Source organism: Amblyomma americanum, chromosome 6 (genome assembly GCF_052857255.1).
Source record: "Amblyomma americanum isolate KBUSLIRL-KWMA chromosome 6, ASM5285725v1, whole genome shotgun sequence".
NCBI classification, from domain to species: domain Eukaryota; kingdom Metazoa; phylum Arthropoda; class Arachnida; order Ixodida; family Ixodidae; genus Amblyomma; species Amblyomma americanum.
In genome coordinates, this window is record NC_135502.1 from 112,200,525 (window position 1) to 112,217,630 (window position 17,106).

Sequence of the window (17,106 nt, forward strand, 5' to 3'; positions counted from 1 at the left end):
TTTGCGAGAAGCGCTCATCTTGAACAGAAAACGCACTGCACGATGAATGGAGCCAAGTCGAAGAAACGCTGCTGCTGTTCGTAGGCTTTAGTAAAGCGAGCTTGCTCAACAACAAAGTGACTCTCTTTGGCAGCCTCCTCAGGCCTCATGCGCACGTATTTCCAGTTTGTTCAGAGTCTCCGACTGGCCAGTGGCGCCATGGCGTGACCTGTCCTGAAACTTCCGTGCCGCGGGTTTTGTATGCGCATGACAGATGGCGCAGCAGTACGTTCCTATCTTCATCATTTTGTTTTGCTCGCATATTCCCATACTGCCGGAAAAATTGGCGCGTAATAGGGAAAATGCAAAATGCGTTTTGTCTCGGCTGAAGTTTTAGCTCTCATCCGATTGTCAAGGTCGTTCTTGGCACATGCATGCGATGCGCAACGACTTCGTTACATCGAAAGTGCGGCACAAAATTATGCCGGATCGCCAGGGACAGTGGAGCCTTAGACTAGGGGCGCCAACCGTGCTCAGCCTGGAAGACATCGGCAATCTTCGGGCAAGCAGCAAGACTCCTTTATTAGAGCAATAAAGTTTATTCACTCACTCACTTCGTTCAATTGCGAAAAAAAATACATGATTTTTAATGGCAAAGTGATAGGGAAATGAAAAAAAAATGCATTACATAGCAAATTTCATTACATTAAGGTTCATTACATCCGAGGTTCGACTGTACTCTCAAATGCAGAATATAAGCAACACAGTCACTGCCATAACTTGTTTCGAGCCAAATCAGGGCTCCGAAAATAAAACACAGGATGAAGTTGGAAAGCCTTGATTAAAAGCTATAAAGGTGATCTTTGCAGTGTCTGGCATAAATAAAACACGCACAGCGCACTTGGCACGTACAATTATCACATGCAGTTGTGCTCATGCTGTACATTTTCTTCATAAAGTCTTGCACTCTACAGTTGTGTCCGCATGTTTTGCTACCCAGGGGTGAGTCAGCACCTCATCAAGAGAGATGCGGTCAGCAGGCCGTCTCTTCACCAACTGTTCCAAGAAAGAAAAGAAGCCGATGTAGTAGAGTACAGGCACTCTCCTGTGCTCGAATGAAAATGGTCTGTGCCATTTAGAAAAAGAATTTGTGGATCACAAATCCCCTATAATAATAAATTTCCGCTCATCATGGGCATGCAGCATAGAACCTGCTATTTTACTTTCACATGTGGTGCCCTCTAGGAAGCAAGTGAAAATTCGTCTGCTACCCAGGACACTGGTTGAAAACAAATGAGTGAGGTTCTGTTGTGCCTGCTACTGGCACGCTTCATTGCAACACGGTGCCAACTGTACGTGCGAAGTGCAGATGTACACTTGCAGCCATCACCTGCACCTGTCAGCAACGTGTGGTGTAAGCTGGCGATTTCTCAGCCAATTTGTTTTAAACTAGGGGACAGAGGAGAAGAAGCGTGGCATGTGCAGGAAAGCTGTGTGAAAAAGGCAGATTCAGAGATGCAGCTGGAACTTGTATGAGCGCTCACCGTCTTTCCTAGGACAGCTTTCAATGCTATTCAAGTAATTTTTACTTTGTGGCCCTGGAGGTCACTAATGTTTCATCCACAATAACACACTAGCTTTGCAGTACAATACTCTGCGCATATGGTTACACTCCTTCCTTTACAAATTCGACCTAAAGATGCTCATACAGAGCTGCAAGAAGTTGTGCCTTAGAAAAAAGAGACAGTACAAGGACTGCACATCGGTTCCAAGAATAAAGAGGAAATCTCAGGTGTTCATCGGGTACTCCTGAGTGCGGCTCAATTCTATTTGTTTTGCTTTTTTGCACAGTGGTTGCCTTCACCGGGGCTCACTTGCACGAAGCAAATTAGACAGTCTATTTCCCAGTCTAATCTTATTCACAGTCTACACCCTCCCTTGATTTTAAAGGCAAGGAATAACCGGCTCACTTTGTAGGTAGACACCAGCGGTCTAGGAGGAAAAAGAAGGCTACCTAGCAACTCAAGCTTTTAGTCTGGTGCACCTGAGGTGTCCACCGGCAAATTGAACCAGTTATACGCCTTTCCTTTTCTCAAAACCAATGGAGGGTTTAGTCCGCAAATAAGATTAGACTGGGAACTAGGCTGTCTTATTTTCTTCACGTGGTCTTGGTGTATTCAAACGAAAAGCTTTGTAGTGCCATTATGTGTAGCACGCTTGGCAAAAGTTTTGAATATTGGAATACTGCAAGTTACTGTTAGGAAATATTGAAGGTAGTGGTCACTCTTCTAATGCATAGCAAAGTCTTTCTCTTAAAGTTTTGCATCACTCACATTGAGCAGTTATAACTGGCATAGAAAACCAATGGGAACATTTTTGACGATAGCAAAAACGTTAACAAAAAATGCAAGCCTGCTGACAGGAGATCTGCCCATATATTCATTGTTATAGTGAAACCTTACAGTATATGAAAAAATTGTGTTCATAAACTCCTTCCCATTGAAGAATGGTTTTGTCCAGAATTGCACGGTACCGTATTTATTCGAATCTAAGCCGATGGTTTTTACTGAAATTCCGAATACGAAACTGAGGTGTCGGCTTAGATTCGAGGATGTGGCTGCGCAAGCACCATCGCCATCGCCATCACGTTTTTTTTTTTTTTCTCCATTTGCGTTGGGGGCTTTGTGGCTAGTGGACTCTCCGTGCGGTGCGGTTCTTTTGTGCACTTCGTCGACTTCGGTTCACGACGCGATGGCGCCGACAAATAAGCGGTGTCATTATACCGCTGCTTTCAGGCGAAAAGTTGTGCTTGCGGCGGAAAGTTCGTACAACCTTCAAGCACAGCGAGAGTACGGCGTGGACGAAACAAATATCCGCCGCTGGCGAAAACAACGGGGCCAGTTATTGAACTGCGCTGCAACCCGAATGGCATTTTCCGGACCCCGCAAAGGCCGTCACCATGCGGTGGAAGATGAAGTCGCAAAGTTTATTAGGACGCAGAGGGCCGGAGCACTTCCTGTTACGACCGGAATTATTCAGGCGAAGGCAAGGGAGGACGCGAAAGCACGCGGCATTCCCCGCACTACGTTCAAGGCAAGCAGAGGCTGGCTTCAAAGGTTTATGAAGCGGTTTGGCTTCAGCCTGCGGCGACGAACGTCAGTGTGCCAGAAGCTGCCCGGAGATTTTGAAGAAAAATTAATTTCTTTTCAACGGTATGTCATAAAGAAGAGGCTTGAGAAAGGGTATGGACTTGGGCAAATTGGCAATGCAGACCAAACCCCCGTTTACTTCGACATGCCCATGGCGTACACAGTGGCCGAAAAGGGGTCAAAAGAAGTAAGACTGCGTACTGCGGGCTACGAGAAGGCACGTTCGACTGTGATGCTCTGCTGCACTGCCGATGGACGGAAGATGCCACCTTATATAGTCTTCAAGCGGAAGACACTTCCTGCGAAGGAAGAGTTTCCTAAAAACGTCATCGTTCGTGCGCACGAAAACGGATGGATGACCGCGGCAATGGTCGAAGAATGGATTAGGCTGGTTTGGCAACGTCGACCAGGTGCATTGTTGTGTCGAGATTCCCTCCTGGTCTTAGACTCGTACAGCGGACACCTGACGGACGGCGTGAAGGCTGCACTCTCACGAGGTGGGACAGATTTGGCTATAATACCCGGCGGCATGACCAGTCAACTTCAGCCACTCGATGTCGCCATCAACAAGCCCTTTAAATCTAGAGTGCGCAAATATTACACAGATTGGCTGACTGAGCAAGATCACGAGCTTACTCCGGCAGGTCGAATTAAACGCGCATCGCTGAGTCAAGTGGCCAAATGGGTTGCAGCAGCGTGGGAAGATATTCCCGCGGAGATGATCGTGCGATCATTCCGGAAATGCAGCATCTCAAACGCGCTGGATGGTACCGAGGACAGCGCGCTGTGGGATGAAGATAGTGAGAAGGAAACCTCCAGCGAGGAAGACGACGCCGAGTGATCAGTCGGTCTCGTGAAGAGCACAGCCAGCTTTTATTTCAATACATGTCTTTCTTGTTCAGGATGGTCTCTTTCTGTCGGCTTGCATTCGAGTTTTTTTTTTTTTTTTCGGGTTCGCGAGTTTTGGGGGGGTCGGCTTGCAATCGCGGCCGGCTTAGATTCGAGCAAATACGGTATGTAAAATTTTTATCGTCCCCCAAAGGAATGAAGCAGGATTGTGACGTATGAAATAAAGCGAAAGATAAAGTCAACTTTCTAGACTTGCCTCGCCTCTGTGCCATTATTAAGTGTTAGAGGAAGAGGGTGCATGAATAAGAAATATTCTCGGTTATTTCAGAAGACCAGCATATCAGATTGCAGCACTTTACTCTACCACCTTGTGATTAAAGATGCACTAAAGAGGACTCTGAACTCCTCTTTTTACCGTGGGATCTCGGTCTACATGTTCGGAGCATTCTTATAAACTTCAAATTATTATCGTGTGCGGGCGATTGCCCTAATTTAAAGCGGATTAAACGACCTGGCTGCCGCCTTTTTTGAACTCAACACTGAAGGTAGGAGGAGGAGACAAACAACGTGTCGAGGCATTTCAGCCAGTCCCGTGGCGGCTTCGCTTTTGCTTTGATTTTGTTTTTTAGGTTTCTGTGAATAATTAGTTTCAGTCGCAGACAACACAGCTGCAAACTAGGCCCATGGTACAGGTGGACTTTTCGAGATTTACATATTGTTACGGTGCACAGGCGCGAAGCAAAGAGGAAGTTGGTCTGTCGCTGGACAGTAGACGACGACAAGGACGCTGCAGCTAGCGCTAGTGCTGGTTTCTGGTGTTTCTTCTGTGTACGGCCCATCGTTCCTCCTGCTGAACTAACCCCGTAGCATTTGGTGGAGGTGCTGGGTAGCACAGCGTCGCTCACGCAGTGCTGCCCGTCGAGGGGTCCCAAAGGCAGGTCGACGGTGGGCGACTGCACGCTTGGGTCGCAGCAGATGACACGCCGCAGGAAGTCCCACGAGCAGAAGTGCTCCCAGCGGGAGACGTAAGGGCGCACGGCCGGTGACTTCCTCGACGCAGCCTCCTTCCTCAGCTCCTTCACGAGGTAGTTGCGCAGGGACTTGATCTTGTCCTTTATGTTCACCACATTAAACTTGTTGTCCAAGCCCTGAGCGATGGCGTTGATGGCGCGTTCGCGACTGTCCTTGTAGTACTCCGGGTGATGGCTGTCCCACAGTAGGCGGTACATTCCGTACAGGCTGATCAGTCGAGCCTCCTTCTCGTTCGTCCAGCTGTGGTTGTTGCTGCGCTGACCGCCGCCACTTGTCGAGCCGCCCGCGGAGTCCATGGTCCCCAAGTAGCCGCCTTGCCGCTGTCAAATCTCCGCCGATGGCAGAGCAGCAAGCCACCACGAGAGTGGCTCAAAGGCACTCCACGCGTTGTTTGACTGCTGCTACCTTCAGCATTGAGTCAAAAAAAAAAAAAAAACGCAGGAGCCAGGGCGTTTAATCCGATTTAAGTTATGGAAATTGGCCGCACAGGACAATAATTGGAAGCTTCTAAGAGTGCTCAGAACGTGTAGATCGAGTTCCTGCGGTAAAAAGACTACTTCAGATAGTTCTTTAGTGCACCTTTCAGACAGACCTGCTTCTCTGATTTGGGCTCTGCTTTGGCCTCTAACCATAAACTTCACCCGTAGGAGTGTCCCCACCAGAATGTCACTAGGATGTTCTCCACAGCTGGGTGTGACAGCTTGGCAAAACCAAGCAAATAACAGCACTGCCAGCAAGCAGGTGCACTACAGGTCCCTCGGTCAGCTGGCTTGGCGGCAATGTTCCTCACCTTTCCAATGATATCACGAGCATCGGCGCTGACGTACGGCGGAAACTGGACTTTGGCATCACGAATGCGCCGATACGTCTCCTGTGTGGTGGGTGATTCGAATGGTGGCTTGCCAACCAGGAACTCATAGATGAGGATGCCCAAGGCCCAGTGATCGACTTTCTCGTCGTACACAGTGCCCTCGATCATCTCTGGTGGCAGGTAGTCCAGTGTGCCACACATGGTCACTCGTCTGCAAACCCAACCCCCGCACCTGAGTGTGAGCACAAAGGAATGCTGCAACCGTTGCTTTACATTCAGAGCCAGAAGCAGTTTGGGCAAACACAAGACGACAGCATTGCATTTCAGTGGCCAACAACAGACGGCTGCTTGAAGAAGTTAGCCGAGGGAAAAAAATGCATTGTTACTGGCAGTCTAAAATCTTGATGGAAATGCTAGGCAAAGATGTTGGGCCTCTGATGACACAGATTGGCATGCAAAGTCTTCACATGAGCACACCACGCATATTTCCACATACTGTAATAAACTTTTGTGAGGACCATGTGCCTCACCATTTCCAAATAGTTGGAAAATACCCCCCCACTAACAAAGCCCACAAGAATGACTGATAACAATGGCTAAGAACAATGGCTCGTAGCAATAATCAACCGTTAATGGCAGCAGCATTTCAGTTTTGGAAGCACGGCTTGGAGCGGCCAAAATATTAATTTGGAGCAGCTAGAGATACATTTGGAGCAAGTGCTGATACAAGTTTGTTTACTACTTAAACATAAAAATGCCTCGAAGAGGGTCATTCGTGCTAGCAAGGTTTATTGCACATGAAAGCAAAAAGCAAAAAAAAAAACGTTCTTTAAGTCATGACTAGGAAAGGTATGTTCAGTTTGCACCATTAACCTTCACATATAGAGGCTTTGTTAATTAATTCGGAAAAACTTTCCCTCGTTCGTCCAATTTACAAAGGACAGTTCTCTAACAATCCCTGTCACCTCTTTCCATGCAGCTAAACATCAAGACATTTCAGTTCTTTGAGGCCATGGTATGCATCCACGAGTGCTTACGACTTCGCACAGGTTGGGCACATAGCACATGAGTGAAAACAGTCTCGCATCATGAGAAACGCGCACATTTCGCAATATACTGTGTGTGCACGTGTATGTGTGGTTTGGTTTATGGTGGTTTAACATCGCAAAGCGACTAAGGCTATGAGCGACGCCGTAGTGAAGGGCTCTGGAAATTTTGACCACCTGGGGTTCTTTAACATGCACTGACATCACATAGTACACAAGACTCTAGAATTTCGCTTCCACTGAAATGCGACCGCTGCGGCTGGGATCGAACTCACTTCTTTCGGGTCAGCAGCTAAGCACCATATAACCACTGAGCCACCACAGTGACTGTGTATGTATGTGTGTGTGTGAAGGGAGGGGAGTAGGGTTTCGTGGAATCACGAATCACACATTGAGAAAATAAAAGGGAGTATGAATGGAAACAGCAAAAATAGCTAAAGAACTTTTGTTTGAGCTTGCACAGCGAATCTCATTCAAGTGGCCAATTGAAATTTGAAATTTCGAAATTGTTGAAATTTGAAATTTTCGAATATGAAGGGAAAAATGGCTTTGAATATAGAGTAACTACTCAGTATGAAAAAAAAAATAAGGACAAGATAAACAGGCAAATATTGTTGTTTTTTACAAACAGTGTCTTGTGGTCTCTGCAACTGGAATTAAACAGAACTACACTGACTGAGCGCAATATAGAAATGATGTGCACCGAAATGTATATTGCTTCATTAGATGGCATAACAGCATACAACATGCAAAATGAGTGAGCAAATGAAATCCATGAATCGACACATGACTGGCAGTTAAAAATAGCATGCTGGGTAGTAAAACCTCATTAATTCGGACCTCAAGTGACATTATGCAAGGGGCGAGTTATTCAACCTCCCCATCTCCCCTGGGTAAAAAGATGCTGAACATGGGCTGAACAAGGAGGCCCTATTGTAAAAACAGCGAACAGCCCCTGACGAGCATGCAGTTTCGCTGTGCTAGAAGAGCGGCGACGACGTCAGCGAGGGTAGCTCACACTGTCATCAGAACGGTGAGGCTGCTTCTAAAGCAATGAAGAAATGATCAGCGCCGCACCTGTCGGCGTGTGAAAGCGCCGCACACCTGTGTTTGAACAGTTGGCGAATGCGCGGCCCAAAGCCACAAGCACACAAGCTACCAAAGCTACAGGGGCACTCCGTATGTCATTATGCGTTCCGTTACGGTCATATCATATGTGCATGGGTTACAATGCACCATGCGATTTTTTACACGATCGCTTTCCTCATTGGTTACTCCGAAACTCGGCTTTCCTTTGGGATTTTCTTGTGAAATTGCACAAGTGGGCTTTCCCGCATATCACTGTTGAGCTAAACGTAATGGAAGAGCTGATGCTTAAAGTGTTTTCACGCAAGGGGAGAAGTGCCATGGGTGTGGGCATTTAGTATGAAACATGTTACAGAAGTATAAAACATGAAATATGCGTTTTGTGTTGTGGTTGTTCGAAACGGGTGGTCGACCAACATGTTTTCATCCTGTTGTGTGTAGGAAAGTCCACTTGCTAATATTCGCAGGAGATCCAAGCCTAGCCGCATCTGAATGTGAACGGTCCAAGCGCCGAACAACGGACAAGAAAGCAAAAATGACGCTTTTGCAGATTTTTTCTTGACAGTTTAAACTTGATTTTTGGGTAATTTGTCCAGATATTGTGGCATAGCCATAGTCACAGTAATTAAAGTTGGTGGTATTCGGTTGCTCTTGAATACTCAAGAATTTTTTAATATTCTGAAATTTTTTAATATCCATTTCTCAAATGAATATAAATGGAATAGTAAACATACTCGATTCGTGCTCAAATATTCGCATACGCAAAGTTCTCGGTTTTGTATTTGACAGTGCAGCGCTTTTTCAGTGAAGTGAATGGTAATGTTGGCCCGATATATTTCGTTTTTCATTTAGCCTTGTCTTGGCGCAGGTCTGGCGCAGTTTATCACTAAAATTCCTGTTTGGCACAAGATGGAGCAGCAGTTTGTTCGTGGTGCAACGTGGCACAATTGGAGCAGCCCTTCTATCACTGTTGAAAACTGCAATACTGTTCGACAAGTGTTCCCAAAAGCATCCAGCTTAGCATTGACCTGCAACAATGGATGAAATGATGATTTGTGAAAATGGACAACAAGAACTGATTATCCTTTATTGTTTTTCTTGAAAAAGCTACCTCAGACAACTGGGTCTTCACTGTCACTTTTATAGTAAAAACTGCTGCTGGTGGAAAGACTGCCTCATTTGTTTGTTCTACAATTTCACACAATTATCACATAATTAGTTAATGAATGCTAATGAAGAGAAAAGCGTGCCTGTAGCATTCAAACATACAAACATTAGAAAAAAGTTCTATTGAATGCGCCATAAATACACATTTCTTAAAATTTTTAACCTGCGCTTAAAAGGATGAAAAAAACAGAGCACTTAACATAAACAACCAACTCGCCCGAACCTGTCAACAGGAAGGTCACTGAGGCTGTGCTACTGAGGGTGCGAGCATCATCATGGCTAGTGCACCATTTTCATGACCAGCTTGCGCAGTGTCAAGTTTCGGAACAATTCACAATGTTTTTGCATGTTGCTAATTAAGTAGTAATTAAGTAATTTCTTTGTGGAATGCTATGTGTGCAAGAAGTTTGCAGCAGTACTCTACTGCACAGAGGTAGTATATCAGCGCTGTCTGCTTAACGATGCAGTTAGACGGTCACATTAACTTGTGCAACTGCTCGACAGCAAAGCCGGTAGCTGCATCGTATGCAAGAACACAACCTCTACCGTTTCATAGCAATTGATAACCGTCTGCTACTCATGCAGGATACTTTGTGAAGAAAAAGCACAAAATTAATTGACCCAAATTCCAGAACTAGCATTGCAGAAATGCACATCTCGAGTAGCTGTTTCCGGTGAACTGCCAGAGCTTCACCCACGCTATTCCATTCGAAAAAAGCAAAGCATCTTAGGTTGCTTTATTTGTGCAACAAAACAATCAAACAAATGCTCTAAGGCACACACAGCACAAATGGCAGACTAAGCGATAAGTGACTAAGTGCTGATTTTACCAACATAGCGCTCGAATGCACATATGGTCTGGATTCTAGGTCAGCAGCAGTGCAGTATGCAGCAGTTCCGCTATACTCAACAGAAACTTATCACTTACAAGTACAGCCGCAACTCGTTAACATGAACACTTTGTTCCCAAGCAAAAGTGTCCACAGAGAGAGTCGTCCGTAATAAGGAATCATGAAGAAAAACAAAAAGAAATATTAAGATTACAGACTGTTCTGTGCATAAGTGGTGGGCAGTGAGGTGGAAATCGGGCAACCTTAGCTGCTCGAAGTGCATTATGCTAGCCGCCATTACTCTGATAATCATGCGGTGAAGGATGAAGCACATTTGAAGCTCCTAGTGGTCCATGAGGCACATGACAGTGCCACTTGGTATGATGAAGTACATTCTACTATGATTTATACCATTTATACAAGCCATTGATGCAATGTTGCAAACGGTACCAGTGGCGTAGCCAGAAATTTTGTTCGAGGGGGGGGGGGGCTCATGCTACAGCGCGGCATTCTCATAATATTTGTGGAAGGATCAAACGCAACAATAATAAGTGCAGTGCCATTGACAATGCCATTGTGTATTAGATAACGCTACGCACTGTCTAGACAAGTGAAATATGTATTTTTTAAAATAAAAGAATGCATTCGTATGTCTTAAAATCATGGCAGACTTGATTACAAAACATAAAACTGAGCAGGGGACAAGACACAGCAGAGAAGGAAACAGGACAAGCTTGTCCTGTTTGCTTCTCGTCCGTGTCTTGACCCCTGCTCAGTTTTATGTCTTGTAATCATGTCATACCAACTATCTTCTTATCGTTCACTCGTAGCATGCATAACTGATACCAATGCTTCCATGTTTTTGCATATTTAATAAGTAAAGAAAATATCAGACGAAGTCTAGAACTATATCGGTCCGGAACCAGCAAAGCAGTGCATGCCGCTGATATGAAATACGTAAAGGCCATGAAATTAGCAAGTAGAGGACAAATATTTTAATGGATGATTGTCGTTCAAGAGCCTTTACATTTTTGTACATATGCAACGGCCTGGGAAAAATCTCAATGACACTGTCATTCGTTCCAGTGTACTGTGCAGCAGCAGCTGTCGCCGGTCATGTATTGCCAGTAATTGCACCAAAATTTTATTCGCAACAGTGAGCCATCGATAGGCCCTTGAAAGTTTGTGCTAGGATGGGGCCCCTTGCGTTACATGACTCCAGGTGCATGGGTGTTGCCACGAAATAGGACCCGAGTTAGCAATGTTTGAGCCAAAATGTCTTTTCTAATCTGAAAAAGACAGTGTAGGTGACAAAATCCAGAATGACTTCCGGCGCCAGTGGTTGTTTTGGGGAGCGGTACGTGACAGTTCGAAAAAAATTCGGGGGGAGGGGGCTGAAGCACCACAAGACCCCCCCACTTCTGACTACGCCCCTGAACGGTACGGCACACACTACAAAAAGGCCACTACTAAGGCATTTGCACATTCGCCTGCCTTTTGCTAATTTTCTAGCAAAACTAGTGTTCTAGTTTTGCCAGTGTTTTGCTTGTGCTCTGAGCTCAAGTTATAATGGGCGTAACATCTAGCTGAGGCACCCGTTATTTTATTCTCATCACTGTCCATATTAACAGGACAAAGATACATGGGTCCCAATGGGCTCTGTGCATTTTCACCCTGTCCATTGTCTGGAGAGCGAGTTTCCATATTAATGAGGCATAAATACATCAAAAGAGTTTCACCCCCCAGAAAAACTGTCCATAATTTGAGTTGTCCAATGGGTCATGACTGTATATAGACATGACAATTTAGGCTAGCTAAGCTAACCGACTCGTTGCAAATTACTTACCTCTCCAAAACTGGCTGCTGTCTGCCGGCATGCTCGAGCATTGTTCTCAGGGTCACCCGCATGTCAAAAATTGACCCCTTTCACAGATTTGTACACTTCGATTTCTTTGTCTATAGGAAAACATGCAAGAGGCCTCTGTATCAGTGAATTCAACAAGTGGCAGTAGCCCTGTATTAAGCTGCACACTACGCTGACACCTCTGCAGTCTTATCAGTCGATGTTTTCAATTTCAACAAATTCAAACCTTTTCAACATGTCCACTCTTGCCCGTTTCACATAGTACAAGGTCACGCAGCAATTACAACGAGACGTGAAAGATACTCACGGTTCAGAGACCACAAGGAGTTAAATGTCGCGGCTGGCTGTGATGTCCATGCACGCAACCACAAACATGGTGAATGCCGTGCCAGCCACTAGCACCTCTTGCGGATGACGTCATGTGAATACCTACTATAAACTCGTGCCCCGTAAATAGCATTATGGACAATTTTTTCAGGAACCAAACTTTTCAGATGTATCTGACGTCTTGTTAATATGTAAACTCGCTGTTTACACAAAAGAGTGTCGAAATGCACAGAGCCCATCGGAGCCCATGTACATTTGTCACTCTAATACGATCAACGATGGGAACCGACTACACCAAGCAGATGTTTCGAGTCCTACATTTTGAGTGCAGGGCACCAGAGAAAGGCAGGGCAAGTTGCAAATGCCTCATTGATGAACCTTTTCCTTGTTGCTTCATGCTTTACACTGCCAAGGTGCCCAGTGAACTTACCATTTGTTGCAATGCATGAATGTTTGTGAAAGAAATATAACTATGCAGCATTTGCAATGTTGAAAGCTATGTAGCTCTCAGCTGACTGAGTACAAATGTGTACTAGTGGTTTGTGGGTTGCATCATCAAGTCATGAGATGCCATCGTGCATCTCGTATGCATCTCATGGACCGCTGGGCATTTCCAACAGCACTGCATCATTTTAAAAATAAAGGCTACCAAGATAATGCACATGGCGCTCTCAAGATTTCATCCATTTTCACTCCAGAGTCAATTAGAATGTACAGAAGGAGGAGTCCTTAATCCCAAAGTGCAATATTTCTTTATTTGTCATCGCTATTCCTTATTATGGATGACCTACTTTATGGGCGGTTGTAGTTGTAAGAAAGCACAACTACAAAGGAAATATGAGTGCATTAGAATCCCACCACACATGCTGACCACAAAACAACGCAATTTTATGATGTGCCTCTCAATCATTCTGCAATTTACTTCACTGAGAAAATGCTCAACTGAGCCATCGCAGTACATCATCAGCTTGACTACTCCCACTGCAGGGCAAAGGCCTCTCCCATGTCTCTCCCATTAACCCTGTTCTTTGGCAGCTGCACCCACCGTATCCCCGCAACATTTTTACTCTCATTCACCCACCTAACTTTCTGCTGCCCCCTGCTACGCTTGCCTTCTCTTGGAATCCACTACTTTCCCCTTAAAGACCAGCCGGTTATCCTGTCTTCACATTACACGCCCTGCCCAAGCTCATTTCCTCTTGATTTCGACTAGGATGTCTTTAACGCACGTTTGTTCCCTCACCCACTCTGTCCACTTCCAGTCTCTAATTGCTACACCTATTTTCTTTTCCATAGCTCACTGCGTTGCCCTTGACACAAGCTGAACCTCTTTCGTCGGCCTCCACGTTTCTGCCACGTAGGCGAGTACTGGTAAAACACAGCTGTTGTACACTTTTCTCTTGAGGGATATTGGCAAACTGCCATTCATGATCGGAAGGAACCTGCCATATGCCGGATGTGCCAATGTGCTGGACAACAGCAAAGGCAAACAGACGCACACAAAACAAGGTTGGAATCCCCCTTAGTACAAAGAAAGGAGACCTGCTGGCTGGACTGTGCTTGGTTGGCACACTTACCTGGAAGAGGGTGCGTGCACGGACCAGCCGAAGTCGGCAATCTTGATCTCGCCATTGATTCCCAGGAGCAGGTTCTCGGGCTTGATGTCCCGGTGAATGACCTTCTGGCTATGGCAGACCTTGAGGGCATTGCACAGCTGGTAGATGTACTGCACGAGGGGAAACAGGCCCATAGGCACCAAATAAGTTAATAACAGTCAGGCAACGATGATCTGCAGTTTCAAACAGCACCACCTTGCGGTGGCATCTCAGTGTCTAGAGTGTGGTCACTCTTACCAACAGCATATCTCTTCTCTTCACAAATATCATCATCACCCCTGCAGAGTACTAAGGCAGCACTGAAAGAGGTTGTAAGTATATTAGAGTGTGCCAAAAGCCTGCATTCATTGTTCAAATAAGCAATGCAGGTACCACCAGGCAGCATGGCTAAAAGCAGTCATGTTCCGAAGGGCGAGCTGTCAGGCTAGTTGGTGTTGCAGTATGCAAAGAAATGAGTGCACAAAACAGAGACAAATGCAACGGACAAAGGGCAATGTGTTTCCACCGTTGTCGTTAATCTGTTTTTTTGCACTAATTCCTTTACATAGTGATGTTCCATATGAAAAATGTTCCATTTTATAAGGAATTTTTGGTTTAAAACTGACCTGGATTGTCACAATTTTAAACGGACATTGAGGAGAAATTGAAATTGGCTTGTATCGATAGAATACCAACTCCTGATCACAAAAACGCCACTCTTACTGAAAACAAAGCTCGTGTAAGGTAGAAAATAGCAAGAACCAAAATACAGGTATCGCTGCCACAGGCCGATCTCGCAAGTACAAGCATGCTGACATCATAGGACAAGAGACGCCACCTTGGAGGAATTTTCCTTCCTACATGGAGGCCGCAAATCTCTGAGGCTAACAAAGGAAAGTTGCACGGTTCAATATTGAAGTAAGTTTTGTATTAAAACCAATAGTGCACTTTTATCACACAAGGAAGGCAGACAAAAGACAACCTGAATGTTGGAAGAAAAGAAAACCGATGCTTGGCAGTGCCACAGGCGGCCAAAAGAGTTTCGATTTGTTATGGCGCTTTGCGTCTATGAGCTTTGTGTGCCCCGTGGTTTTGTTTTTGACGTGCCTCGATTTACAAGCGCCGAACAGCAGAGGAACTCCAAGAGCTGCATCAAGTGCTAGTTAACCTTTGAAGGAGATTGTTAAGGTTGGTCAGATGATCGCCACGGCCGATGAAAATCTATGATGGCACGATGGTCGGTGATCGTACAAGGCAGTTTGCAGTATAAAGAGCACTTGTGTCTTCGCACGCTCGCCCGGCGAAATATTCCCGGCTTTGCCAGTCAACTTCAAACTGCTTAACGGAAATCGTTTATTAGGGACGCGAGGCAAGGTACAAGGCAGTTAAGAAAAATTGCTGATGGCCTAGCTCTGTTAGGCCAGGATATACCTAGCGAAAGCGCGGAGATTTCTGCATCGGAAGAGTGCATTCACTAGATGCGCCTTTATTGACAGTTATATCATGAACCGTCGTGGTGGAGTGGTAGCGTCTCCGCCTCAAACGCCAAAAGCCCTGGTTCGATTACGAGCCTCGGCACAGGATTTTTTTTTTATTTAGTGGGCGGGTGGTTTCAGTGGCTCCCATAGATGCCACCACCGAATACGTTGGTTAGCGGTTAAACGCAGGCTCTGCTAGCTAAGGCGCGTTTTTACGCCGGCGTAACGCGTGCGCACTACACGGCGACGTTACGTTGGCCAAAGCGAGACCCTTTATACTCCAACTGCGCTTGACCGCCGACGCGTTCGGCGGCTTCGGCGCACTGACCGCACTGCACTGGCAGTGTCTTGGAGCATGTCTCTATTTCGCGCCGAGTGCGCCAGCCGCCGCCGGTCCGGCCAAACCGATTCGACTCCGCGGCGAGGTGCGCGTTGTGACGTAATTCAATAGCTTCGGCAGTTGGGCGGAGCTGTTCTTTTCGAGCTCTCGGCTAATTTAATCCATTCACAGTACACATCTGAAGGTACATGCAAGTGGGCGAGAAAGCCCGATCCAGTGGACCCATTGGATCTAGCGGAAGCCGTTGAAGCGTCGTGCGTCGCCTTAAGTTTCAAGCCGCCAACTTTAAACGCGACCGCCCTTGAGCACCCATCCGTTTTTTGTGGAAAAAAATAAATAAATAACCTGGCACTTGCAACCGTAGGAGAACTCAAGGCCTCCTGGTGCACCGTGCAACCACGCTGTTCAAGGAATCACAATCCGTTGGCCCCAAAGCCCCGGCCAGCCTCCGATGGGCGCAAGACGCCGACCTTGTCCTGGCCCCTCGCGACTCCCCGCACTGGGGTTAAGATACTTAATTAGCAACGGCTGCTCACTGAGGAATGGGGAAATGACCCGCCAGAGCCTAACCTAACAGTGCTCCCTCAAAAGCATCGCACGCTCTGTGGGGCTGAGGTCGCTGAAATGCAGGCCGGAGTTTTTGCGGGAACTTCGTCGTCGTGTTCGGGAACGAGATCCATCGTCACGCTGGCAAGACGCCGGTGCAAACGTAAACGAAGCGACGGTAGCAACCCCCGATAGATGCCTTCAACGTGCGGCGGTGATAGCTTTCATCACGGAGTCTGCGTTTACGTCACGTTTCACGTCACTCCGTCCTGTGACGTCATAAGAGTTCTCGAGTTTGAATCGGAGCGGAGGGAAAAACTTTTTCAACTTTGAATCCAAATTTCTTTGAAATAAATGCATCTTTCACTCCCAGAGAAGTGACAACAAAGCCATGAAATGCCGAACTATCAGACTTTGCTAACAAAAAAAATTGATAGTGTTCTCCTCAGTGTCCCTTTAAGGGTAAAGGAACACCGAGGACAACTCCATTGAATTTTTGTTCTCAGCAGGGGAGGGACTACAAAAAGTCAGTTTGGAGGAATTTTTGGAGCAAGTAAAATTGTGTTTTGGAGCAATATGGCTCAGGCAAATTTCCATATTGGAGCAGTTTGGCGCAGCCAAAACTGCACTGAGCTTCTTCGAGCAAACTAAATTTCATTTTCGAGCAGTCTGAAGCAGATAAAATTTCATTGTGAAGCAGTTTGTATAATATAGCCAGAATTTTATGTGTCAAAACAACTTTATGATTATGAGGCATGCCGTAGTGGGAGTTCTTTAATGTGAACTGACATCGCACAATACACTTGCCTCTTAAGCACTTCACCTAATGAATGCAATAGTAATAGGCAGTCTAGGTGTTTTAACAGTGGTAGCAGTCATAAAAAGTACATACTCTGCAACAACGAATCTGATATTTCGAAATGTTGGCTAAGACATTTATTTACCAATTCAGTTTCCTTTCATGACTATACGGTGTTGGTGAAACGCCTGGACGGCAGCACGGCGCA

The 17,106-nt window shown here is 45.9% G+C and overlaps 1 protein-coding gene across 1 annotated transcript in view; it reads right to left on the reverse strand.

Annotated features, from left to right (window-relative positions):
* Positions 1-602: 602 nt before the first annotated feature.
* The window catches only part of LOC144093999 (aurora kinase A-B-like), a 35,296-nt gene continuing 18,792 nt past the window's right edge, over positions 603-17,106 (reverse strand). The window contains exons 5-7 of the mRNA XM_077627824.1: positions 13,718-13,866; positions 5,800-6,031; positions 603-1,035 (exon numbers count right to left, since the gene is read on the reverse strand). Of these exons, the coding sequence (XP_077483950.1) occupies positions 931-1,035; positions 5,800-6,031; positions 13,718-13,866 (486 nt within the window). The 3' untranslated portion in view covers positions 603-930. The remainder of the gene's footprint in view (positions 1,036-5,799; positions 6,032-13,717; positions 13,867-17,106) is intronic.